This window comes from Hemicordylus capensis, chromosome 4, assembly GCF_027244095.1.
Source record: "Hemicordylus capensis ecotype Gifberg chromosome 4, rHemCap1.1.pri, whole genome shotgun sequence".
NCBI classification, from domain to species: domain Eukaryota; kingdom Metazoa; phylum Chordata; class Lepidosauria; order Squamata; family Cordylidae; genus Hemicordylus; species Hemicordylus capensis.
The window spans coordinates 36,110,309-36,137,854 of NC_069660.1; the positions used below are offsets into that span (position 1 = coordinate 36,110,309).

At 44.8% G+C, this 27,546-nt stretch overlaps 1 protein-coding gene across 1 annotated transcript; it reads left to right on the forward strand.

Moving 5' to 3' along the window:
* Window positions 1-7,566: 7,566 nt before the first annotated feature.
* On the forward strand, window positions 7,567-25,903 carry PIGT (phosphatidylinositol glycan anchor biosynthesis class T). Its single transcript, XM_053245612.1, has 12 exons — window positions 7,567-7,810; window positions 9,031-9,208; window positions 11,780-11,907; window positions 13,284-13,384; window positions 14,984-15,070; window positions 15,268-15,355; window positions 15,445-15,542; window positions 17,166-17,331; window positions 18,096-18,296; window positions 19,466-19,631; window positions 19,767-19,850; window positions 24,335-25,903. Exons 1-12 carry the CDS (start codon window positions 7,627-7,629, stop codon window positions 24,585-24,587), a joined length of 1,734 nt encoding a protein of 577 aa, XP_053101587.1. The 5' UTR covers window positions 7,567-7,626; the 3' UTR covers window positions 24,588-25,903.
* The last annotated feature ends 1,643 nt before the right edge of the window (window positions 25,904-27,546 follow it).

Consider the following 27,546-nt stretch of genomic DNA (forward strand, 5'->3'; position numbering starts at 1 on the left):
TAAGCTTTCTTTAGAGGGTGCCAACCCTCCTGATATCTTATAAGGCAGTCACTCCACAGAGGTAAACACAGGGTGAGGCAGTTAACCTATTGTGCTGTCTGCGCTGAACATGTGACTTCCCAGCATGAGCATGTGAAATCACTCTGCCTAACTTCACTTGATTGATTATATGTTTGCTCCCCTGCAAGCGATACACCATTTATCCTCTTTTAAACCCCCTGGCCACAGGGTACCAGTGGTTCAGCACCTCCCCCAGCTCAGTAGTCAGCCTGCTAGTACAGAACTAGAGTTCTGCTCCTCTGGTTCTGCTTCTCTGGTTCGCACAGAAATTAATTCAACTAACACAGAGGGCCGCTTCAGACGCTACCCATTTTCTACACAGAAAACCAAAAAACCCACGTAGATAGGGCAGGCAGAAAGTCAATTGGGATCTACTGGTGGATCGGGGTAGTTTGCACTGAATCAAGACAGGTTTCTGAATCCCATAGGTTAGCAGTAGCTAGTGAACAAGCAAGTGCAGCGTTGCTGGTCAGTTTTAGAGCTTTTGTATTAGAGACTCTTTGATCTGTAGCAACCCAGTTGTAGCATTGTACTTGTACATGCCTATTATGTAACACTGTATGTGCATGTTATCCCCATGAGGGGATGTTGTGGGATGCTGTGGGTTTCATACCCTTAGCCACAAGGGTATGTGGGTTTCATACCCTTGCGTCTGGCTCCATTCCCCTGAGCCACTAGGGGAGGACAGCTGGTCTTATGGCAGCAAGCATGAATTATCCCCTTAGCTAAGCAGGACCTGCATTTAAGATATTTTCCTTGGGGGATGGGGCCACAGCTCAGTGGAAGAGCATCATCAAACTTGCATGCAGAAGCCAGGTCCCGGGTTCACTCCCTGGCATCTCCAAGTAGAACTGGGAGAGGTACCTGCCTCTTCAAGGGAGGAGAGCTGGTCTTGTGGTAGCAAGCATTAATTGGCCGCTTTGCTAAGCAGGGTGTGCCCTGATTGGCATTTGAACGGGAGACTGTATGCGAGCACTACAAGATATGGGGCCGCTCTGGGAAGAATATTTGCAGAAGGTCCCAGATTCCTTCCCTGGCATCTCCAAGATAGGGCTGAGAGAGACTCCTACCTGCAACCTTGGAAAAACCGCTGCCAGTCTGTGTAGACAATACTGAGCTAGATGGACCTATGGCCTGACTCGGTAGAAGGCAGCTTCCTAAGGGGTTCCAGTAGAAAATAAAGTAGACTGTGCAAGTCTGAAGTCTGCCTACCTTTAATGTGGAGAATCGTATGTGGTGTCCACACACCTATCTTGCTGTGTTGGCATGCAGTGGGAAGCTGTGGCCAACGACAACTTCCTTGCGTGTCTGCATGCAGCAAAAATAGATGTGTATGCAAGTCACACATGTATTTTTTAACATTTTATATCCTGCTCTTCCACATGATAACAATATTGTTTGAATACTTTCTCCTACATGAAATCAACATGGGGAAATTAACAGGGAAAACAGTAATGTTGGAAGCAGTCCCCGAGGTGTTTGAAAACCTCTGTTTGCATTAACACAGGCAAGTGGCAGCCCTCATATAAAGAGAAAATAAAATCACCCATCCACTTGTGAAAGTGGAAGCGCCCCAGGGCGAAAAGGGTCTGCTGTATAAATAACCTGAGGCCAAGCCAGTTCCTGGGAAGCTCCCAGTAGCTGCTTGGCAGAGGCTGGGACTCATAACCTCAGCCAACCCTGTTGCTTCTTGGCTGCAAGATTTAGCACTAGAACTTCCATCCAGGTGCAAATGAGTCATGCAACTCTAGCTCTGCCTTTCCAGAGGCAGGCTGAATAGAGAAGGGAGGTCTGAAAGGAGGAAGTGACTCAGGGAACGAACAGGTGGGTGGGGAGGGAGCCCGATGATATAGATCTGGCAGCCAAAGACAACCCATCCTAAGCAATGGTGGTGGTGGTGGTGGGGAACAGTGGAAAAATACAAGCAGTAAAAGGCTCAGTCAAACTAGAGCTGCTTCCACAGAAACAGCTTTTCAAAAAAGCTGTGACAGGAACAAAGGAACCTGCCTTCTACAGAGTCAAACCATTGGCCCACTGAGCTCAGTATTGTCTGCACAGACTGGCAGCGGCTCCTGCTCCTCCAAGGTTGCAGGCAGGAATCTCTCTCAGCCACATCTTGGAGATGCCAGGGAGGGAACTGGGAACATTCTGCATGCAGACAGATGCTCTTCTCAGAGTGGCCCCCATCCCCTAAGAGCCTTACAGCGCTCACATGGTAGTCTCTCATTTGAATGCAAACCAGGATGGACCCTGCTTAGCCAAGAGGACAATTGATGCTTGCTACCACAAGACCAGCTCTCTCTTGCTACTCACAAGACCAGGAGCCTTGTTGAAGCATCTAGCATACAGACAGAAAGCAGTACAACAGAGCCCTAGTTACCCAATGGCCCACATCTTCATAGGCTCGGGCAAAGAGGTTCCACAGGTGAAGTCCCTGTTCCCTTCTATGTACATAAACTTTGTGATCATTTTCAGGAGCCCCAGAAATGTCCAATGCTTTGGAATGTGAGTGGTGACGTAGTCACAGTGACGTAGCCATAGGGCCAGGGCTGCAACCGCTGCTGACTGCACTTTATGAGAAAAGACCCAGAATCTTGTAACGTAGTACCTTGCAGGCTACCCATTTTATTGTAGGATGAGCTCTCAGAGAGATCAAGAGCCTACTTTTGAGTTGCATAAAATGGACTAGAGATGTGATGGATACATATACACCTTGGCTGAATGGAGGGGAAAAGTGGGAGGACAGCCAAACTGATAAGGCAAGACAAAGGGTTAAACAAGTCTTTATCCTAAACAAATAGTTCCCATCAAAAAAGGCAGCTGCTCCTCTGTTCTTCTCTCCTCTTCTCCATAATATCTAGCAGAACTTATGTGCATTCTGACAGCACAACATTCTGCATTTCTGCACCTTATGCCCACTATCAAAAATCAACTATGTAGAGTATCATCATGCAAAACGTGATGATATAAGAACATGGTTAAATTTTACTGGGGGTGGGAGGATTAGATGAACGGCTGTTTTTGCTGGTAAATTCAGGGTAAACTCTAGTTTGGTCCAAAGGCAAGAATGCAAGGACCACCTCCTGACAGCTGAGAGAAAATAATCTAAGCAATCTGCATTTGCAAAACCGGTGAAGTATTAATATTGAACACAAGCTGTTTTGTTTATTTATTTTTGCATCTATATCCTTCCTCCAAGGAGCCAAGAGTGGTGTACATAGTTATGTTTCTCCTCACAACAACCTTGTGAGGTAGGTTAGGCTGATAGAGAAGTGACTGGCCCAGAGTCACCTAGCGAGTTTCATGGCTGAACAGTGATTTGAACTCAGTTCTCCCTGGTCCTAATCCAAACACTATACCACGCTGGCTCTTAACACATGGGAGAAAATTACTATTTGTTGTGATATGACCACCATAATCCTTATTTAAACCAAGAACTACAATATCAGATTTGTGAACAGAAACTTATTTATCAGCTTCTAGTTCTGTCTTGTATGTGTTTTTTAATTTATGTATAGCAATCTTATGGTCAGAGTTAGAATGTCCAGAGATATTATAGCATAACACCTAGATATCTGGAGAAACAACTAGTAATGAGTCAATATGGCAACATAAATATTTCCTAGTGCTGTATATCGTGCTTCCTAATCCATCAGGCATTTTTCGGCATTTAGAGTTCTGTTACCGCCAAATACTTAGACTCTCTGGGTGAAAGTCTCCAACTGATGGGCTATGATTCCAAACCATCCTGATTTTATTGCTGCAGAATCCTTCAAGTCCTTTATTTATTCATCAGGCCTCCAAGCAGGGCCTGACCCAAACTGGTCTGTTAACAGTTCACATTGTTTATGGAGCAAGTCTTTGGTTCTGCAAGGTGGAGGCAACTAATGCAAATCAGTGGGACTATTTGGACATTTTAAGTGGCTGTGCTTAAGTTAAGCATGTGATTTAATCATGAGTTAAAAGGATGGAGGGTGAGGATGGAACCTGTATTAAGAAGTTTCAAGAAGATGACTGAGATTTTAAAAAGATCCTGCTTGCCCTCTAGTGGGGAAACCTATTTAATCATGAGAAACAGGTTCTAGTAGTAACTACAGTCTCACGTGCATTCTTTGGTTCTCCATTGACTTTGTACCTAGAGTGCTTACTTCTTAGTAGTTAACTCTGTCCTTCATATCTAAAAATGACAATTTTCTTGGACCATTCCATAAAAACAGCCATAGCATTTGTCTTTTCTGCCTTCCAAGGGATCGAGTTCCAAATGTAGCTAATTACAGGTATGTCTTCTTATCTGGTTTATTAAAATAATAATAATAATTGAAAGAGAGTGTTGCCATTCCTGCCTTCTCTTAGGAAACCTCTATGTAACTTCAAATCTCAGCACATCATGGAGCTTTGACCTAATTAAGCTTGCAATCTTAAGAGATCCCACCAAAATCAACGGGATTGGAGAAAACATAATAAAGACTGGGGTGTGAGTCATTTTTATCTAGCCATTTAGACGGGGGGGGGGATAAAATCTGCAGACAAGGATAATCTGGACATAACATCATAAATATGTCCAGAAACATGTTTCTTTTAAAAAATATTATTTTTAATCACGCAGCTGGAGTAAATGGTCTGTGTAACTCAAAAATTTGTATATTGCATTTTGAACACTTCTTGGTTTAATAAAAGCTATTATTTCACTAACACTGCCATTGTATATTGATCTGCTGGAATAGCCTAGGTACCCAACTTCCCTCAATCACCTGGAACACTCACCTATTTTATTTCCCATATTATTTCTACTTCTTTCAGTCATTCACTTGCCAGCCTGGTTCCATCAGAGAACCATTTTCATCGTCATAAAAAATACCAATTGCAAAACTACTGACTACCATATAAATTTGAGCCTGGAAATATTTGAGAAGTTTAGGCAGGAACTACAGATGAATTGTTCAGAAACCGCCTGTTGCTCTCAAGCCACTGCAGGCACTCTAAGAGTTAATGCATTTTCTTGGCAGATCTGCTGAGATGCTATTTCATGCTGGCACAGAAATGCCTCTGACACCAAAATAAAGTGCTGATGAAGAAGCACTTCCAACTTGGCCCAGACACAGATGCCAAGATTGCAAAGCCTTTTCTTCAAGTCAAGAAATATTTGCCAGGGTCAAAGTTGGCTTTAGGCACCAGCTAGGTGCCTAAAGGAAACTCTTTTACAAAGAGAACTGCTTCTCAGCTACATTGTTATCACCATGAAAATATCCACAGACCTCCAATTCTTTTGTCATTTTGGCTATACATATCTAACTTCTCCCTTGTTCCACTGACATCTTGTGCTAGTTTGTCTCTGGACAGATTGTCAGGCATTACAAAAAGCCTGCCAATGTCACTGGAGAGACTTGAGCCAAATGCAGTCTCCAGCTTACAATGAATATGCTTTTTTGTTTGTGGTTTGATTAAATTACACGTTGTGCATATATGCAAGACAGCAGTTGATCAGGAAGGTCTGTCATCTTTGCAGTATATGATCTTCCAGTGAAGTCAAACCTTAGATGGTTGACTAACATTTTGTCTGCTGAACTCTTTCACTGCATATGCAGTCATTCTCTTTGCCATCCCCAGCACTTTCCCTGATTCCTGTTTGTTTTGGCCTTTGTCTGATGTAAACCTTATAGGAAGATCTGTGGCAGTATGCTTCAGTAGCAACTCTTTCACGTGCAGTAAGGGCTAAAATTCATTTAAACAACCGTAATCTGTTTTGCAGTCAACTTGCTTAACAACATTCTAGCAGCTGCATCAGACAGTGTCATTTGCACACATTCACACACTGGATGAGTTCTGCAGAAATGTGGGCTTCTTTCACATATTCACTGTATGTGTCACAGAATATGCACTTCACAGGAGGCAAATTTAGATGTCATTCCAATGAGATGATGCACCCAGATACCATGTCTCAAATGGGGTTAAAAGTCCCGCCCAGGCCCTGTCACACAAACCCATACCTGCCACTCACTCTTACCAGTGACATGTGCCTGAACAGCCCTGCTGGATCAGGCCCAAGGCCCATCTAGTCCAGCATCCTGTTTCACACAGTGGCCCACCAGATTCCTCTGGGGAGCCCAAAGGCAAGAGGTATGTGCATGACCTCTCTCCTGCTATTGCTCCCCTGCAACTGGTATTGAGAGGCATTGTGCCTCTGAGGCTGGAGGTGGCCCACAGCCACCAGACTAGTAGCCATTGACAGACCCGTCCTCCATGAATCTAAGTCCTTTTTAAAGCCATCCAAGCTGGTGGCCATCACCACATCTCATGGCAAGGAATTCCATAGATTAATTATGCTCTGTGTGAAAAAGTACTTCCTCTTGTTAGTCCTAAATTTCCCGACCTTGTTTCCTGGGGTGATCCCTGGTTCTAGTGTGAGAGAGGGAGAAAAATTTCTCTGTGTCCACCCTCTCCACTCCATGCATAATTTTATACACATTGATCATGCCTCCCCTTAGTTGCTTCTTTTGCAAGGTAAAGAGCCCTAGATGCTGTAGCTTAGCCCCATAAGGAAGGTGCTCCAGGCCCCTGATCATTTTGGTTGCCATCTTCTGCACCTTTTCCAGTTCTGCAATATCTTTTTTAAGATACAGTGGCCAAAGCTGTACGCAGTACTCCAGATGTGGCCGCACCATAGATTTGGATAAGGGCATTATAATATTAGCATTTTTATTGTCAACCCCCCTCCAAATGATTCCTAGCATGGAATTAGCTTTTTTCACAGCTACTGAGACAACACTTTCAATGAGCTGTCCACCACGACCCCAAGATCTCTCTCCTGGTCAGTCACCGACAGCTCAGATTTCATCAGCCTATATGTGAAGGTGGTGTTTTTTGCCCCAGTGTGCATCACTTGACACTGCATGCAGGTGTACACTGGTGAAGCTACTCCTCTGGGATGTCCAGCATCAGACACAATCCTAATTCAGAGGCATAGCCAGCTTCCCCATTTTACTACCACCGACCTTACTGGCCCAGGGACAACATGATCCTCAGCCAAACGTACCCCAACCTTTCCCGACAGACCTTGCGCGGCCTGGGCTGCTGTGTTTGACTGCCCCAGAGATCATATACCAGAGTGACAGAGTGATAGAGCTTCATCTTCTCTATTTCCGAGTTCAAACCGACAAACGTGTATCGGTATTTCCTGGGGTAGCAGAGTCGCCTCTGGAATCCAGGCTTTTCGCGTAGCTCTGAGCGAGCAGCAGCGCCGTGTACACTCAACAATAAAAGTCAGCAGAAACTCTTGCTGTTATTTATTTTTAACTCATAGCTGAGTACGTGTGTGTGGGGGGGGGGGACGAACTAGGAGCCCACGCGAGGTCTTCAAGGTTTAACCGGAAAGTCTGTGTGCCACTCCCTCAGATTTCTAGGTCTATGGACTCTCATTGCTTAAGCCGGAGCTGTCACCTGCGTCTCAGGAAAGGCTCCCATTGGCTAGCGGGAGAATGAAGGCGGTACCAGAAGTGTTCCCCGTTTCCCATTGGTTAGGAAGAGCGGAGCAAGGGGTAGAGCTTCCCCTGAAGGAACGCGATAAGAATGGAGCTCGTCGAGGCGCTGCTGGGGCTCCTGGTCCTGATCCCTGGGCTTGCGGAGAGCACAACCGAGCCCCCGCGGGATTCCATGCGCGAGGAGCTGCTGCTGAGCCCCCTCCCTTCCGGCGATGTGGCCGCTACCTTCCAGTTCCGGACGCGCTGGGACTCGGACCTGCAACGGGAAGGCGGTAAGGGGCGGGGCTGGTCTCCACGGTCCTGGAGCGGGCGCAGCCATTGGACGGCAGCCGTATTGGGGGCGGGGCATCTTGGCCAGTTCGCCTTGCATTGGACGGGGGTCTCTAGTCTATGGCAAGAGTGGCCCACCTGAGGCTCGCGAGCTTTTGTTGGACTACAACTCCCATAGGAATATAGGAAGCTGCCATATACTGAGTCAGGACTAAGTCCATCTGGCTCAGTATTGTCTACACAGGCTGGCAGCGGCTTCTCCAAGGTTGCAGGCAGGACTCTCTCAGGGCCCCATCTGTTGGGGAGGGAACTTGGAACCTAGATGCTCTTCCCAGAGCAGCTCCATTCCTTGAGGGGAATATCTTACTGTGCTTACACATCAGGTCTCCCATTCATATGCAATCAGGGTGGACCCTGCTTAGCTAAGGAGACAAGTCATGTTTGCTACCACAAGACTAGCTCTCTTCTCCAGCCCATCATCCCCCAGCTCCCAATCATCCCCCTGCTGCATTTCCCCCCCTTAAATTTCAGGAATATGAACATGCCCCATACATGGGGCACCCCACCAAACATGCCCCAAACAAGACACCACCTGTGGGCAGCTCCTCAAATCGGAGGCCCTTGACACACAGCTCTTGTTCCCTCCTCAATATTCTATGAGCTCTCCCTGGAGCAAATGATGGGAATGACTCTGCCACGCCTGGACAGTTCATAAAATGTAGGCCCAGGAGAGCAATAAACAGGCCTGTGTGCCCCAGGAAGAGCATGTCTCCAAGATACCAGGGATACATGCCAGTCTTTCTGAGGAATGTAACATAGCGGGGAGAGGAAGCAAATTGAGAATGAAGCCTGGATCAGTGTTGAGAAATCATGCACAGATTGAAAGAGAAGATGGAATCTAGCTGGGTTGGAAAGTCAGATTGATATATGTGTACAAGCAGAAATGCAGCAGTGGTCATCTTAGCTGGAGCACAGGATTGCTCTGCAAGGTTAGAATGGGTTAGGGCAGGGATTCCCAACCATGGGCTTCCAGATATAGACAGAATACACCGTCTCCAGTCTGGCTCGCCATTGTGACTGAAGATGATGGAGAGTTGTGGTCCAGCAACATCTGGGGACCATGGTTGGGAACCTGGGGTTGGAATATAGGGAAGGCGAAGTCAAAGAGAAAGTGTGTTGTCCTGACTTTGCCTCTGTTCTCCTCTTTTTCTGCTCCCTACAGTTTCTCACTACCGCCTGTTCCCTAAAGCTCTGGGGCAGCTCATTTCCAAATATTCGGTGCGTGAGTTGCACCTCTCCTTCACTCAGGGCTTCTGGCGAACGCGGAGCTGGGGACAGCCTTACTTGCAGGCTCCTGCTGGTGCTGAGCTCTGGGTCTGGTTCCAGGACTCTGTCATTGAGTAAGTGTTTGACCTGGTGCTTTTTAGTTGGCTGATTAACTCCCTAACAAAAAGGCATATATAGGCTGTTGTGTTATTCCTTCCTCTTCTGCTCTCCAATAATATACAGTTTAATAGATTTGACATACTTTCCCCCAAACAATTAACTTGTGCATTACCCTTTGCATGTCTGTCTTACATTACACAGTGTTGCTTGTGATAGGATCAGAGCCACCATAAAATCATGCCCCCAAGTCCCAACCCAAAGAAATATAGGAACATGTAGGGACATCATCATGACTAACTTAGTTTGGATCCAGCTTGATATATTTATTTTATGAACAGCCTGCTAGTTTTCTCCTTCCTCCCTGTTGCCATCGCCTACATCAGCAGCAAGTTTTATCCATCCTCCTGCCATCCAGCTTATTTGCATGACAAGATGCCATTCAAAAGCCTGTTACATAAAGATGGTGTAGTGACCAGCCACTCCTCCCCCTAAAGAGTTAACTGGAAGTGAACCATGTCCTGACTGACAGGCTGGTGAACTCCAGGGCTCAGCCAATCAGCACACCAGCTGGGTGGGACCTAGAGAGCTGTTGGCAGGAAGAAAGGAGTTATTTGTTAGAGGAGAGCGAGGCTGGAGTTGCTCAGAGCAGGACATGTGGCTATGGAGGCTGGCTGCAGCTCTTGGAAGACAGAAGTACAGGGGCTGGATTCTCAACCAGAGTTTGGTGAGTTTCAAGGAAAAGGGAAGTTTGGTCTAGGGAAAAGTTTTAGTCAGACTTTGCATTAGAATTTCTATTTCTCTGGTGTGTGTTTTTGCATCTTCCTGATACAGTTTTTACTGTTCACTGGCAACATAATTAAACTAAGAAACAGTAGCCTACGCCCAACCACAACTAGGGTGTTGTAAAAGACTTTATAAACATGTAAAAGACTTTATAAACATATAAGTGTGCCTAAGACAACCTATTTTTCTAATCTACTAAGTATTTTTTAGAGTAACTAACAAAGCTAAAAAGCCTCAGATGGAAGCAGTTTGTGTAACTGAAAAAGGCGGGGGGGTGGGGTGGGGAAGGGTTTTTTCCCCTCTGGTGCAAACACGTCCTCAGGCATTCAGCAGCTATCAGTTTTCTCACTATGTGTTGGCTTTCACGTGGAAGATTGTTGTACTTGTCCAAGAGTCAAATTAAGAGAATTTCTGTTCTTTCTGGGTTATTCCAGACAGTTTCTGTAGACCCGGGGTGGTGGCAGCCTTTGAACCTACCAACAATACAGAAGAGTTTTAGGAGAAGCCTAGGCAGGCTAGTGATGTGCATGGATCCGCAGAGGCACAGTTTGATGCCGGCAGGGGTCTCCCTTTAAGGGTGGGGGGTTGCACTTATTCCTCCTGCCGCTTTCCCCCCGCCGGCGCTCCATTTAAAAAAAAGGTTTTTGGGGAGGCAGTGTTCCTCCCTGCCGCCCCTGCCCTCGTTGTTGCCTGGAACTACAGGAACTACGGGCTGTTCGTGTGTATGCTGCTATGCACATTGTATGTTGCATGCACATGTAATATGCGGTGGGCGCACGCAGGCGGCAGCAAACACACAGCTCATACTTCCTGTATTTCTGGGCAACGACAGGGGTGGGGGTGGGGCCACAGGGAGGAACACTGCCGCCCCGAAAACCTTTTTTTAAAATGGAGTGCTGGCGGAGGAAAAGCGGCGGGAGGCGTAGGTGCAGGGCCCCCCTTAAAAAGGAGACCCCTCGCCGACGTTGAACTTCGAACTGGTTTGCGGGCCTCTTGCATGGCCTTCAGACCGGTTCATGCAAATCCCTAAGGCAGGCAGCTCAGCAGGGATGATTCAGCATTTCTTTCCCTCATGTGAGCTTGCTCTGAGACAAAGCTGTAATCCACCACAAATGGCATGTTTATAATTTAGTTTCATTGGTCTGTTCATCTTCATTTCTAAACCTCCAATCTTCCCCTTTTGTAGTCAGCTACTTGGCCCAAGGCTTCTAAGGCCCATTGTGACATTCAAGTATCTAAGTCATGGGTTCCCAACTTTGGGTCCCTAGTTGTTGTTAGACTATAACTTCTCTCATCCTCAACTACAATGGCCTTTGGACAACACTATCAGGGGATGCAAGGTTGGGAACCTCGACCTAAGTTAATGGCAGCCTCCAAAAGGGCCATAGAAGCTCTGCTGTATGGTCTTTCGTGACAAGAGACTATCAGCTATTAACTGCTGAATAATACTTGTAGCCTATTGGCAGTGAACATGTTGTTCTTATATATATACTGGTGCTGTGGACTTTGTGATTGCTCTGTAGTACTGAAATTAGAGTGAAGCCCAAGCTTCCAGTTTGTTTATATGCTGCATTCTCTGCCATCAAAATGACACCCAAAACAGTATGCAACGACAAACATGCTGTAAAAGCCAAGGACAAATGCAGTTTTAAGCCTTTTGGTAGAATGCATCTTGTAAATTTCAGGCAGGCCTGAGATGTTTAGATTCAGTATTTTATCCCTGCTATCAGAAAGTGGTCCTTGCAGATCTGTGTAACTTCTTTTTTATGTGTTTGTTTATATACTCCCCACTCTTCTTCCAGTGTTGACAAAGCTTGGAAAGATCTCAGTAATATCCTCTCAGGGATATTTTGTGCCTCTCTGAACTTCATTGATTCCACCAACACTGTCATTCCGACAGCATCCTTCAAACCTCTGGGATTGGCTAATGGTGAGATAAGTGTATATCTTTTGCTGGCAAGAAAGGATTTGTCTTGCAGTGAAGGCGTTCACGTTATTTATGCAGTCTCTGTTCTCATAGTGCTAATGCAGCATTATGTGTAGTGGAGGAAAAGCATCCCTTGGCAAATGCTCAATGTCATGATGCCCTGTGTATGCCCATAATGTAGGCCCAGTTTTGAGCAGAGGTGATGCTTGCGTACTTTGAACATAAGAAGAACCGTGCAGAATCAGGCCCCAGTCCTGTCTAGTCGAGCATCCTGTTTCCCACACTGGCCTACCAGATGCCTTTTGGGAAGCCCACAGCCAGGAGATGCCTTGTCTCTTGCTGCTGATCCTCTGCAACTGGTATTCAGAAGCATCCCACCACCACTGAACATGGAGGTAGCCTATAGCCATCAAGTCTAGTAGCCATTGATAGACTTGTCCTCCATGAATTTGTCTAAGGCCCTTTTAAAGCCATCCAAGCTGGCACTGTGTCACCTGAAAAAGTAGTGCCTTTTGTTAGTTCTAAACGTCCTGGCAGTCAGCTTCATGGGATGACCCCTGGTTTTAATATTGCTTCTGCCTTAAGGGCTTATTTCAAATTGGATCTCTTTAGGGCCACTTTTTAAATGTAGTGTGATGATGATGTAAATATTACTTTCAACAAGAAAGTTCTCAAAGTGGGTTACATAGAAAAAAGAGTGTTGGTTCCCTGTTCCAACATTGATTGACTGAATTTTTATACCGCCCCTCCCAGTTTGGCCCAGGATGTGAGGAATATCTGCTTATATGAGCAATACGAAGTATATGAGCTGGAAGTGCTCCCACAGCTCAACTTCAGCAACTTCTGTGATATCCAAAGTACACTTCTGAAGTGATAAAAATGGTGAAAGTCAATGGAGCTACAATCTACACACTCCCAGCTTTCCTACTGCATTCTTCACATGAACATAGGTGTTGGGAGTACTCTACAAATGTAAAAAGGAGTCCTGGTGTAACTGCTGAACTAGCCATTCAGAAGCTGCCTCCAGGAGCAAGTGCGGTCCAGTTCAGCCCACCCCAGCACCAGCTGTTCTCTCAGGTTGCCAGTGAACATCGGGAGTGACACTGATATTGGCTGGCAATGTGTGATAAGCATATTCATTCACTAAGAGCAAATGTCCCGTGCTAATACCTCCCCGTCTTCATTACTGGGCTACATCTGGATGGGTGGTGCTTTGATACCACCTCCTCTCTTTCTTTCTAGAAATGGAGGGAGCTGTCCTCTGCTTTCCTACAAGTTTGGCCAATTCCTTCAGGGAGTAGTTAGCATCTTGAAGGCTTAGAGAGCTGATCCAATGTACGTGGTTCTGTGGCTACAAACCCCTATGTTCCCTTGTTTAGTTACAGATCATCGTTTTTTACGATACGCTGTCCTGCCCCGTGAAGTTGTGTGCACTGAGAATCTCACACCCTGGAAGAAGCTGTTGCCATGCAGCTCAAAGGTGAGGGCAAGTTTGAGATCATGCATGTGGAGCCTGTAACTTGATATATTCTACTTCCTGAACCAGCACACTCCGTGACTTACTCATTCTACAGGGGGCCGGGGGGCCGGGATATCTACTACTTCTGTGGTCGTCCTGTCTCCTCTTTTATTGGAGCAAGTAGTTTTCAGGGGTGAGAACAAGTGTTGGAACCCTCTCCCCTCAAATCATCCCCATGGTTGCCTTCAAGGATCCATAAATTTAGGCTAGCTCACTAGCCAGCCATTATTTCTTGATATCCACCAATCCTTTCTCTTCTCTCAGATGCTTTTCTGGCACACAGGCAGAGGGCTTAAGAGAGAAGCAGGACTTCTGTCATGGGGTTGCCTTTGAAGACCAGTTGGAAGATTCAGCTGGTGCAGATTGTGGCAGCCTGCCTTCCAATAGCCACTATTCTCATATTACATGAATTCTGAAACATCTGCATTATTTATTTACTTACTTATATACCACCTGATATGTGCATCTCTAGGTGGTGTACACAATTTAAAACACAACAAATATAAAACAGTAAAAACAATTTCACAGAATAAAAAGTTAAAACAATCTCATGAGACAAACAGTTTAAACAATTTAAAATTAATTTCAGTTAAAAGCCTGAGAAAACAGGTGTGTCTTGAGGGTCTTCCTAAAAACAAACAGAGAAGGAGATTTTGACAGGCAGCATATTCCAAAGCCTTGGGGCACCCACAGAAAAGGCGTGGTCCTGAGTTGCCACCAAATGAGCTGGTGGCAATGTAACCAGAGCTCCCCAGATGATCTTAATAGGCGACAGAGTTCATGACAAAGGAGGCACTCTCTTAAGTACGCTGGACCCAAGCCATTGAGTGCTTTATAGGTAATAACCAGCACTTTGTATTTTGCTTGGAAACATATCGGCAGCCAGTGCAGTTCTTTCAAAATTGGTGTTAGATGGTCTCTCTGGGTTGTCCCAGAGACCAGTCTGGCTGCCGCATTCTGTACCAATTGTAGTTTCTGAACTATGTACAAAGGCAGCCCCACATAGAGTGCATTGCAGTAGTCAAGCCTGAAGGTTATCAGCATGTGCACTACAGTTAGCTACCAACTAGCTTCTGGGTCCAATTCAAAGTGCTGGCTTTGATGTTTAAAGACACAAATATCTTGAGTGCTGATTATCTCAGGCCACTTTTCCTCTCATATGAGTCTCCCTGACACTTGAGATCTTCTGATGGAGACCTGCTCTCACTTTGATCACACATGAAGGCCAGAGCCTTCTCCTTAGCATCCCCAATGCTTTGAAACTCCCTTTTGAGAGAGATCTTGGTTGCCTCCTCCCTGCTGACTTCCCAGAAACCTTTACATCCCACGTTATTCCAGAAGGCCTTTAGTAATTGCTGATGTTCAAACCGAGTTCATTTTCCTTGCTGTGGTGTTGCTTGGAGGATCTATCTATTTTTTAATTTTGTGGTTGTATGTTTTTAACTGCGTTCCTGAGGTATCCTGGATAAACAGCAATATATAATTTTGTGGGTTTTTTAAAAATTCCACGGGGTGGAAGTTCAGCTTTTTTCCTTTCTGTTAACTTTGCTTTTCCCCCAGGCAGGCCTGGCTGTTCTGTTGAAAGCTGAACGCTTATTCCACAGCAGTTATCACTCCCAGGCTGTGCACATCCGTCCTATCTGCAGGGTAAGTCCAGCTGTATCTATTATTATTGCTGCTACTACTTTTTTATATACCACTTTTCAACAAAAGTTTCCTAAGCAGTTTACATACAAAAAGTGTGGATTAGAATGAAAAATGTGTTCTCATATTGTTAATGCACTATAGCTCTATGTTTTTGTAATTTCTGCAACAGAAACTACTTTCTTTTGGCCTTCTTTCAGGATGCCTCTTGTCTGAGCATGTCCTGGGAACTCAGACAAGTCCTCACTGTTGTCTTTGATAGTTTTGTCAGTGGCCATGGAAAGAAAGGTAACTCGAGCTTCCCTGAGTGTATTGCTGCTCTGTGCGCAGTTCCTTACACATCTCTTAGCTGACATTTTGTGTCTGTCTTTCACCAGATTGGTCCCTCTTTAAGATTTTCTCTCGAACTCTTACTGAAGCGTGTCCTCTGGCATCTCAAAGCAAGGTCTATGTTGACATCTCCAGTAAAGGCCAGGTAACCTTTCCTTTCAGTAGACCTGGAATATAATGCCATTAGAGAAGGCGCCTAGATCTAGATTTTGCCAGTGGTGTGGGATGGAAAACTTTCCATAGCTGTATTTTTCCACAGAAAATTTTCCACCTCTAAAATTGCATTGTTTCATAAATTTAATTAGTAACCTAACAAATGGGTAAAATAGCAGCCAAATTGGGCAGATTAAAAGTTGCAGTTAACTTTTTCCTGATAATGATAACCCTTTTCTCATGTTCTAGCCACATATTTAGTCACTGTATGGAAGGGAAGCAGGATGATAGCCGCTGTCTCCACACACATGTAATGCCAGTTCTCATTTTCTGCTGGATGTATGGGGATTAGAGGCAGAGCCAGAGGATGTGATCCTGTTCCCCCTCTGTATGTTGATTGAATGTGTGCATAGAACTCAGGAAGTGGGTCTGTACCTAATATGCAGCTCTGCCTACAGGTCAGAGGTAGAATGCCTCTGAACATGAGTTGCAGGGAAGCAACAGCGGGATAAGGAACATGCCTTCAGCACCTTCTTGTGGGTTTTCTGGGGCATCTGGTTGGCCACAGTGATATACGCAATGCTGGACTAGATAGGCCTTGGGCCTGATCCAGTAAAGCTGTTTGTATGTTCTTATTGGTGTGCTAAAATTCGTATAAGTTTTCAAGACCTTTGTTCCCCCCTCCCACGCCCCCACTTACATTTTAAGTAATCTAAGGGTAGTGCACGGCACTGAATTGTCATGTCCTAAAGTATTTACAAGTGTTGCAACAAACACAATTTCTAAGTAAAGCTTTGAATTTGCTTGAATATATCTTTTTATTGATCTCCCCACACCCTGCCCCATCAAATATTTCAGTTCAAATACTTCAGGCTATTGTGGGGGGGCGGAATTAGACATTTTGTTCAGCATGAGTGTATAGTTTCATTTACTAAACAGAGGTCAAATAGCAATAGCAATAGCACTTACATTTATATACCACTCTATAGCCGGAGCTCTCTAAGCGGTTTACAATGATTTAGCATATTGCCCCCAACATTCTGGGTACTCATTTTACCGACCTCGGAAGGATGGAAGGCTGAGTCAACCTTGAGCCCCTGGTCAGGATCGAACTTGTAACCTTCTGGTTACAGGGCGTCAGTTTTACCACTGCACCACCAGGGGCTCTAGAAATAAACATTCTAAATTGGATCCCAATCACTTTAGGCTTTTGGAAAATTAGAACACTTCTGATTCAATTTGCGGGCGTGGCGGGGGGGGAAGATGGATGGACCCAGAACACTGATATGATCTGCTGTTTCCATTATGTATCTCTGTCCTCATCTATGTTAACAAATTTGTTCAATAAATATCCTGAAATGGCTGTTTTTATGGATGAAAGATCCTGGATGGGATCTCCCAGATGTAACTAGGCTGAACATGTGTAATGGATGGGGTGGGGGATGTATTTAGGCAGATATCTACCATTGTCCTGGGTCTTCCTGTTTTCAGTAGCATTTCAGTACAAACCCTTGAGAGTAGTTATTCATGGATGGGCTGTGAATGGCATATTAAGGGATTGGCTATCTTGGTGATGACTAATGAAGAAGTTGCTTTCCTTTCTTTGTGTTCTCAGGAGAAAGAATTACTAGAAGTTTCCCCAGCTCCACTATCTATACATGAAGCATCTGTCCAAGGGGACAGGAGAACCTATGCAGTCTATGACCTCCGGGACCCAGCACTTTTTAATGCATCCCGCAGCCTCAATGTGCAGCTGAAATGGAAACGGCCTCAGGATGGCTGTGAGTGATGAATGGCTTTCCTATTTCTAATGCTGTCATCTTCTCTCAGCCCAGTTGCAGATGATCAAATAGTGTTGTGCATCTTGTTCATAACTCCTCCCCACCCCCACCACCGCGCAGCCACCCCCTTGCTGGGACTACCACTGTAGCAATTCAGAGCTCAAATTGTCCCAGTGATAGGTATGCTAAATCTCATTTGGTTACTATTAAATGCCCCTGCAGTAGTTCCAAGCATCTCAAGAGAAGCTGCATTCAAGAAGCAGTATGGGAAGTCTAATAATTCAAAGTGGCTACTGTTGTTCTTCCAAATACACATTGCATAGAACATCCAGATCAGCAAGTGACATCTGGCTTGCTTGCTTGCTACACAGGAGTGTAGGACAACAGCCATTCCCATCACAAACGCAGAAAGGGAGAACCAGTGCCGATGGAGAAGCAGTGGAAGGACCTTCTACAAAGAAGGACCTGCAGCTTCATTCTGCATTCTGATCTGGGGAGAAATGACTAGAAATGGTCCCCTTCCCACAAAATATATGACAGATGCTGTTAGGCGGGGTTCCTAGGCTTGGGTTCCCAAATGCTGTTGGGACTACAGCGTCCATCATCTCCAGCCACAATGGCTGGTGATGGCAGCTGTAGATGAATAACACATGGGGATTCAGAGTTAGGAACTCCTGATGCAAGGGATGGGGAGCAATATTCGTGCATTTGATTCTGCTGTTGGAAGTGGGATTCCCAACTCCTGTTCTATTTCCTTTCTGCAGCGGATCTAGCAGTTCCTGTGCTCCATGCTCAGCGCTGTGTGAGTGGCTACGGCCTACAGAAAGGAGAAATCAGTACCCTCATCTATAACACTCACCCATACCGGGCTTTCCCTGTGCTACTGCTGGAGACGGTGCCCTGGTATCTGCGACTCTACATTCACACGCTGACCATTATCACTAAGGGAAAGGAAAACAAACCAAGTAAGAATGAGCCTCCCTTGGTCCTCCAGTGAGCTTCATGGCTAGTGTGGAGATTCATACCCAGGTCGCCCAATTTCAACTATTGTACCACATTACAGTTCAAAAAAGCTTAATCTATATCATTCAGGCAACATATATTCCTTTTGCTGTGGAATTTTGTCTTGAGTTGATAGAAAGTGACCTGAAGAGGCATCAAAGGGATGGACTTGGTTTGAGTCAAGAGGCTGCAGTTGTTCCTAGCTCATTCTCAGTCATAAAGGCGGATGTTGGCTTCCAGAGGGGTGTGGCAGGAGGTGGCCAATGGATCTTAGCATTTGACACTGCATTATAACATATCCAGTTCATGGGAATCCTGTGACAACATTCACATTAAGCCTGAGTTAAGAATTTTGGGACCTTTGCAATAAAAGGGACCTGATAATGCTAAAAAGTGCTATAGAAATGTGTTATTAACCATTCGTATAGTTCTTTGAATGCCCATGAGCTTTACAATGACTGACATACTGTGCAATGTCCCGTGTGTGTTAACAAAACATGTGCACATTTGTGCATGTACGCATGTTTTGTACAAGACATTGCTCTTGTATTTGTGCAAGAGCAGTTACATATACGTTTCATTAAAACACATGGGACATTGCACAGTATGTCAGCCCGTCTTTCTAATTAGTCTTCAAAACTTGTCCCTGCTCATTATCATTCCCTATTTTAAGGAATGGGAATTGAAGCTGGATGATGTTGCTTTCCCCAAGGCCATTTAGCAAGTTCTTATATGAACATTTGAAACCAGTCCCAGCAGTTGGTTTACTGACTGCACTGTCTTGAACATTTGACATACTCATTCTGTGCATTTTTCCTCAGAAGAAAGTCCTGTTTTAATTCAGTGGAACTTGCTACTGAGTAGGGGCAGGTAGGATTGCCTTCTCAGTGATTCTGCAGAATCACTGAGTATACTTACCCACAAGCGTTTGTATTCCAAACAGGGGAAATGTGTCTTGATGGAGAAATGTGTTGTGATCAAAGTTGTTTTCCCTCTTCAAAGCTTCTGTAGAGGTGGTGCAGAGCTCAGCCGGGCCTAGTAGGAATGTCATCATGTGAATGTCCAAGGAAAGGATTTTATTTATGTATGTTTGACAAAATGTTGTGCAATAAGAGCATGTGTCTGGTGCTAGGTTACATCCACTATCAGCCAGCTCAGGACCGACAGCGGCCCCATCTCCTGGAGATGCTGATCCAGCTGCCAGCCAATTCTGTCACAAAGATAACCATCCAGTTTGAGCGAGCCTTACTGAAATGGACAGAATACACGCCTGACCCCAACCATGGCTTTTATGTGAGGTAAGGCTGCAGCCGTTTTTGGCTGGACACCACCAGGGCTTGTTTGGCTGTGCTGTATCCCTTGGGGTCATGTCCACTTATCTCCATGGAGGCTAAAGCTTATGTAACTCCTCTGTTTTGGTTTTTGGTCTGCAGCCCATCTGTCCTGAGTGCCCTGGTGCCAAGTGTCATTGCGATGAAAGAGGAAGATGAAGATCTAAGCCCACTCTTTGCTTCGCTGTGAGTGCACTGGAGGTCTGGGAAGAGAGGTGGAGAGGGGAAATGATTTCTATGCAATTGGCATAGTTAAAGCTTGCATTAGTTTGGCCTTGGAGCAGGATCATTCTCGCCCGGATTCACTGTGGAATGTTTTCTTAGGTATGGGAAGTGCTGGTAGCATGCCCGGAACATCGTTTGTACACCCAGCTTTAACCTACTAGAGTTCTTGCAGCAAATAAGAGAAGATTTGCTTCCTGGGTGACTGGCCCACTTGGCCGAAGTGTATTAGTGGAGCTACAGGGCATATAAAGATTCACCATGAAACTACAGATTCCTGTGAATCTCATGCTCATGCTGACTCTTGAGTGTGGATCCTGTCTCCACAAGCACAAAGAATCATTCTTCCAGGCCCTGAAAAATGTCTCATTTGACTTATAGTTTGTGTGATAGCAACAGGGATGAGGAGATGGCAGTCTACAAAGGCCCACTATTGATGCCATCTCTTAAACATGGGCTTGTGTCTTCCCTCTTCCCTTCTCATGCACAAACTGCCTCCATCCCATTTCAGAGCTGAGCGTGCTGTAGAAGATTACATCTGCACTGATCTTAAGAACATAAGAACAGCCTTGCTGGATCAGGCCCAAGGCCTATCTAGTCCAGTATCCCATTTTCCCACAATGGCCCACCAGATGCCTCTGAGAAGCTCCCAAGCAGGAGATGAAGGCATGCCTCCTCTCCTGCTATTGCTCCCTGCAACTGGTATTTGGAAGCATCCTGCCTCTGAGCCTGGGTAGCCTATTGCCATAAAGACTAGAAGCCATTGATAGACCTGTCCTCCATGAATTTGTCTAAGCCCTGTTTAAAGCTATCCAAGATGGTGGCCATCCTGCGGCAGAGAATTCCACAGATTAACTATAAGGGTAAGTCCACGGGCATAAGCTCCATCTTTCACTGGCTGCCAGCCGTGCCCATAACCAAACACTGTTGCCTCATGTTTCGTATCAGGTTTTTGCCAGAAGGGCTGTGGTTATGCCAACTAGTGTTGGCTTGCCCACTTTTAGCAGAAGTTGGATGAGACTCTCCCTTGTCTCATCCAACTGCATTATACTACATCACAGGCAAGGCTATAGCTAGGCCACCATGGCAGAAGTCCATGCATTTGCCAGTGTTAGAAGCCCTATTCAAGTGTTATTCCTCTGTTGCGCTTGGGGAAAGGGGGAACAGGAACACACTGGCTAGCCATGCCTCCCATACTGCTTGGATGCCTGATATTATGTGAATTTTGAAAGAACTTGGAATGTTTTGACAGAGCATTGTATTGACAGGATAGGTGTGGATAAGTGAAAGGCTAGAAAATTGTGTGCATAAATGTCACTGGTGTTTGTGAAGGTAGATGTACAGCATACTACAGGAAGTGTGTCCTATTGCAAAGATGTTTTCAAACCTCTCTTCACAAGTATGAGGGGCAAATCTATTTGTTTGATTTAAAATGAAAGCTAAGATTCTTAAGAACTTGCGTTCTGGGTCACATTCTAGATATTTTGTGGAATTCTGCATGGATGGAATTGCACAATACTTCACCTTCTTCCTCTTCCTCTTATTTATTTACACAGTCAGACAGGTGTTATTGACTGGTTTGTTTTATCCAGACATCGAGTCCTTCCCAAGGACCTGGGATGCCAGAATTTTATTGTCAATGTTGTTGCTGTTATAGATATTGTCGCAGAATATAGGCTGTTCCCGGTAAAGTTGCTTTTTGTAATTGGCTGATGGTGATTTCTGTGACCCCTATAGTGTTGAGGTGCTCTTCAAGTTGTTTTGGAACTGCACCCAGGGCGCCAATTACCACTGGGATTATTTTGGACTTTTTCTGCCACAGCCTTTCAATTTTGTGATTTTTTTCTATTTCTTTTTCTTCTATTCTGCTGTCCCCTGGTATTGTTTTGTCGATTATTTTGACTTGTTTTTCTTTCTTCTCAACTACAGTTATATCTGGTGTATTGTGTGGCAGATGTTTGTCTGTTTGTAGTCGGAAGTCCCATAATATTTTTACATCTTCATTTTCTTCAACTTTTTCAGTGTTATGGTCCCACCAATTTTTGGCTACAGGTAGCTTGTATTTTTTGCAGATGTTCCAGTGTATCATCCCTGCTACCTTGTCATGCCTTTGTTTGTAGTCAGTCTGTGCGATCTTTTTACAACAGCTGATTAGGTGGTCCACAGTTTCATCTGCTTCTTTACAAAGGCGGCACTTGCTGTTTGTGGTTGATTTTTTGGCTTTTGCTCTTATTGCGTTTGTTCTTAGTGCCTGTTCTTGTGCAGCCAGTATTAAACCCTCTGTTTCTTTCTTCAAGTAGCCATTCTTAAGCCATTGCCAGGTCTTGGTGATATCTGATTTTCTACTTATATTGTGCAAATATTGACCATGCAGGGGCTTATTTCTCCATTGTTCTGCTCTGTTCTTGACTTGTTCGTTCTTGTAGGCCTGCTTTGTTTCATTGGTGTTGAATAGTTTCTCGTTCTTGACCATTTGAAGTGCATCTTCTTCACTGTCCTTTATGTATTCTTCAAGGCCTCTTTTCTCCCCCTCTACTGTTTGATGGACTTGCAGCATTCCTCTTCCACCTGAGCTGCGAGGGAGGTATAGCCTATCTACATCACTGCGGGGGTGCAGAGCATGATTGATGGTCATGATTTTCCTGGTCTTCCGATCTAGCGTCTCTAGCTCTGCCTGGGTCCAGTCTATTATTCCTGCAGTGTATAACAGGTATAGCCCAGGTGTTTATGGCTTGTATGGTGTTCCCGCCATTGAGTTTGGACTTGAGGATTTTTCTAACTCTCCTGATGTATTCACTTCCAATTTTTCTTTTAACTTCAGTGTGTGCAATGTTATCAGCCTGGAGAATGCCCAAGTATTTGTAAGGTTCTTTCTCTTCCAGGTTCTTGATCTTGCTTCCATTGGGCAGTTCTGTTCCTTCTGTTTTTCTTATTTTTCCTCTGTTCATTATTAATGCAGCACACCTGTCTAGTCCAAACTCCATTGCTATATCGCTATTGAATATACGGACAGTGTTTAGCAGTGATTCGATTTCTGACTGGGACTTTCCATACAACTTCAGATCGTCCACGTACAGCAGATGGTTGATTTGACTTGATTTTTGGTATCCGAGGCCTGTTTTGTTTAGTATTTGTGAAAGTGGGGTCATGGCGATTACAAACAACAGAGGGGATAGTGAGTCCACTTGGAAAATGCCTCTTCTAATTCTAACCTGTCCAAGTGTTTCGCCATTGATTGTTAACTGTGTACTCCACATGCTCATTGCTTTTTTAAATAAATATCTGAATGTTTTTGCTGACACCAGTTGTTTCTAAACATTTTAGTATCCATGTGTGAGGCAATGAATCGAAGGCATTCTTGTAGTCAATCCATGCAACACTTAGATTGGTTTTTCTTCTCTTGCAATTCTCTAAAATCATTTTGTCAATCAGCAGCTGGTCTTTTGTGCCTCTGGTGTTCGGGCAATTTCCTTTCTGTTCAACTGGAAGCTGTTTGTTAGTTAATAAGTGTTGCATGACTTCATCTGCTATTATTCCAGTTAATAATTTGAACATGGTTGGCAGGCAGGTTATCGGTCTATAATTACTTGGAACTGCACCTTTTTCTGGGTCTTTCATGATGAGATGAGTTTTCCCAGTTGTTAGCCATTGTTCAATATCACCTCCTTGCAAAATGTGATTGAACTGTTTTGATAGTTGTTTATGAAGGCTTGTTGGGTGTTTAAGCCAAAAGCCATGCAGTTCATCGTCGCCTGGCGCAGTCCAATTTTTAATTTTCTCTGCTCTTTCACTTATTTATTCTGGTGTTATTATTAGATCTTGCATTTGTTGGTTACATTTTTGACCTCTTTCATCCAGCCTGCTTTTTTATTATAATCTATTGGAGTGTCCCATAATTTCCCCCAGAATTGCACTGTTTCTTTTACTATTATTATTATTACATTTATATCCCACTCTTCCTTCAAGGAGCCCAGAGCAGTGTACTACATACTTGTTTCAACATACTTGTTGTGAGTTTCTCCTCACAACAGCCCTGTGAAGCAGGTTAGGCTGAGAGAGAAGTGACTGTCCCAGAGTCACCCAGCTAGTATTATGGCTGAATGGGGATTTGAACTCGGGTCTCCCCAGTCCTAGTCCAGCACTCTAACCACTACACCACTCTCGATCCCTCAGTTTATCAGTTTAATTACTGACATAGTAAAGTTCTGTAAGATTACTGCTGTGCGTGTGCACATTTGTCCATTGTAAAATGCTTTCACATCAAAATTTTCTGCACAAAAATACAGCTTGTGGTTTTAATTTGGGACTGCTTTCAAACAAATGCCCCCACCCCGATGTTCAAACTCAAGTGGTTCAGCAGTTGCTTGAGAGGGTTGTGCCACATCCATACCTATCTGAATTGGCTCTAACTCTTTGGTTGACCTTCCCCTTCTCTTTTCTATCTCCAGGTTTCCTTCCTTGGATGGCTCCAGCTACTTTGTGCGTCTCTACACAGAACCACTGCTGGTGAACCTGCCAACACCTGACTTCAGTATGCCATATAACGTCATCTGCCTGACCTGCACGGTGGTGGCAGTGTGCTATGGCTCTTTTTATAACCTGCTTACCAGAACCTTCCATGTAGAGGAACCCAGCAGGGGAGGCCTAGCCAAGTGGCTGGCGAATATAATCCGTAAAGTGAGGGGGGTCGCTCCTCTTTAAGAGCTGCTCGGTGCTTAGGAATTCTGCAGCCAGGACTTGAAGGGATGGATCTGTGAGGGAACAGATGAGCTGCTTTTGCTGCCTGTTCAAAGCACGATTGTGATTGCATCCATTTTGCTCTCTAGTTCCTTCTCAGCTGTGAGAGCCGCTGTTGTGTTCCTTGCTAGTGGAAGATGTTGGGACTTGTGCACAATCACGGATCCTGAGAGTACAAGTGTAAAGCAATTGGGAGATAAAATCGTGCCCCTCTCCCCTCTTATGGGAAGGGGTAACTTATATTCTCTGGGAAGACACTGGAAACAAACCTGACCTGTTCCTGAACTTTTGTCTCCTTGGCCATGTTAAGCTGGATTCACTACACTTCAGTGGCCAACCTGTTTTTGTTTCCTTGGCAACCACTGTCAGTATATTGTTCATTCTTAGCAGCCATGTGGCTGAATACAGAACCTGGGTGTGGGGAGACCAGAGGCAAAAAAGGCTTCACAAAAACAGTTTTAGTGGAAACAAAGGACTAGACAGCTACCAAAGAGAGAGATTGAATAGCATTTATGCTGAAGCATAATATTATAACAATAGCATAATAAAATTATGTTGTTATGCTCAATAGCCACCTAATTGTAGTATGTTGCCTCATTGCTTGGGACAAGGCTATGAAAAGAAGAGGATACCTGAGAAATAAGAGGTGGCAGATGCGAACAGGGAAGGGAAATTGGTAGGTGGGCTGATTGGAGTTTGAAGGATGGTCATGCTGGGCTGGGGACACTGAGTACTGGAAGAGAAACTATAGCCTCATTCAGACGTTATAAAATTGCCCCAGTATAGCCATATAGCTGGGGTGAAGGGGGAGGAAGTCCTGCCCCCACCTCTAGAAATCAGCAGAGGACAAGCTCACATTTACAGCAGGGCTTGTCTGAAGAGGGAAGAGCCCGACACATGATGGAGGGTGCTTCTGTAATTGTGCGGCTGGGTTGATCCAGCTTCACAATCACAGAAGTGTCTGCCATCGTGTTTAGGGCCTTTCCTGCTTCAGACAAGCCCTGCTGTAAGCATGAGTGGCAGGGAGAGGCAGTAAGTGACATGGGAGGGGGTGGACTTCCTCTGCCTTCATCCGGTTGTACACTCAAGTGGGGGTGATTTTACAATGTCTAAATGAAGCTCGTCTTGAGAGTTGGAGCCAGTTAGGTTTACTAAGGCCATATTTGGGAGTTGGGGAAAGAAAAGTGTTTGTCTGCTATGAAAGGAAATGGGAAGGGGAAAAAATAAAATCCTACATGAAATGGTAACAGTTTGAAGAAATAAATGCTGTGTGATGCTGATATCTTCAGAAATGCCATGGTTTTTATACATTGTGATCCTAGGCCTCTTAACACTCACCCTGTTTAGGCATTATGTTGTGTGTACATACAGGGATCTATACACATGTACATGTGTTCATTTTAAAAAATGAATCTGCGTAGAGGACCTCCCAAAGCAGGGGACAGATAGGAAGTGTACTGTATGTGTAGGGTGATCTGTACATGTGTACACTGTATGCAGACTGTATTTGTGTTGAACATAATGTGTGAATAGGGCTACCTTTCTCTATGCAGTTTGCAGAACTGAGCTACAGTTTGAGATTCTTGCTGAGCAGACGACCTGTAGGAGAGAATGGATTTTTGAAGTGCAATTGTAATCTGTCAATATGGATAACGTGGAGCATGGTTAGTGTTTAACAACCAGAGCCAGACCATCCATTTGACAAACGAAATCGTGCTCCGGTGTGGCAACTCTGTTTCAAATCAGGCCATTTGGCTGGAGCAGGGAAAGGAGTAGGCTGGGTTGAATCTGCTTGGTAATTCTGTGATGTGCTCTCCAACAGTATCTACTTACTTTCCACCCTGTGTTTGACAAACTGCTTGGCCAGGTTACTAGAGGAGAGCTGGTCTTGTGGTAGTAAGCATGACTTGTCCCCATAGCTAAGCAGGGTCTGCCCTGGTTGCATATGAATGGGAGACTTGATGTGTGAGCAGTGCAAGATATTCCCCTCAGGGGATGAAGCCGCTCTGGGAAGAGCAGAAGGTTTCAAGTTCCCTCCCTGGCTTCTCCAAGATAGGGCTGAGAGAGATTCCTGCCTGCAACCTTGGAGAAGCCATTGCCAGTCTGTGAAGACAATACTGAGCTAGATAGACCAATGGTCTGACTCAGTATATGGCAGTTTCCTATGTTCCTAGTGAAACCTTGCTGCTGTGACAAGGTGGGGTATTAGGGTAAGTAAGTATAAAAGGAATTGAAAGGTGAAAGAAAAGAGTATAGAGGCAGGACAGTGTCGCATTGGACAACCATACATGTGGACAAATGTGTTGGTACCCCTCCACGAAAAAGGAAGAACCCACAGTTGTCTCTGAAATAACTTGAAACTGACAAAAGTAATTGGCACCCATCATTGTTTATTCCGCATTTAACAAAAATCAGACTTTGCTTTAGAGTTTTGATGCAACAGGATATTTCAAATAATAACACAAATGAAAATGGCATGGACAAAAATGATGGGACACTTAACCTAATATTTTGTTGCACAACCCTTAGAGGCAATCACTGCAAACAAGAGATTCCTGTAGCTCTCAGTGAGATTTCTGCACCTGTCAACAGGTAGTTTGGCCCACTCTTCCTGAGCAAACTGCTCCCGCTATGTCAGGTTTGAAGGGTGCCTTCTCCAAACTGCATGTTTCAGTTCTTTCCATAGATGTTTGATAGGATTCAAATCAGGGCTCATAGAAGGCCACTTCAGAATAGTCCAATGTTTTGTTCTTAGCCATTCTTGGGTGCTTTTACCTGTGTGTTTTGGGTCATTATCCTGGTGGAGGATCCATGACCTGTGACTGAGACAGAGCTTTCTGATACTGGGCAGTACGTTTTGCTCCAGAATGTCTTGATAGTCTTGAGATTTCATTGTTCCCTGCACAGACTCAAGGCACCCCGT

Coding starts and splice junctions, on each gene's coding strand:
- PIGT (XM_053245612.1), top strand. CDS start 7,627: ATGGAGCTCGTCGAGGCGCTGCTGGGGCTCCTGGTCCTGATCCCTGGG. Junction 15,356..15,444: donor CAGTGGCCATGGAAAGAAAG/GTAACTCGAGCT, acceptor GTCTTTCACCAG/ATTGGTCCCTCTTTAAGATT. Junction 15,543..17,165: donor ACATCTCCAGTAAAGGCCAG/GTAACCTTTCCT, acceptor TTGTGTTCTCAG/GAGAAAGAATTACTAGAAGT.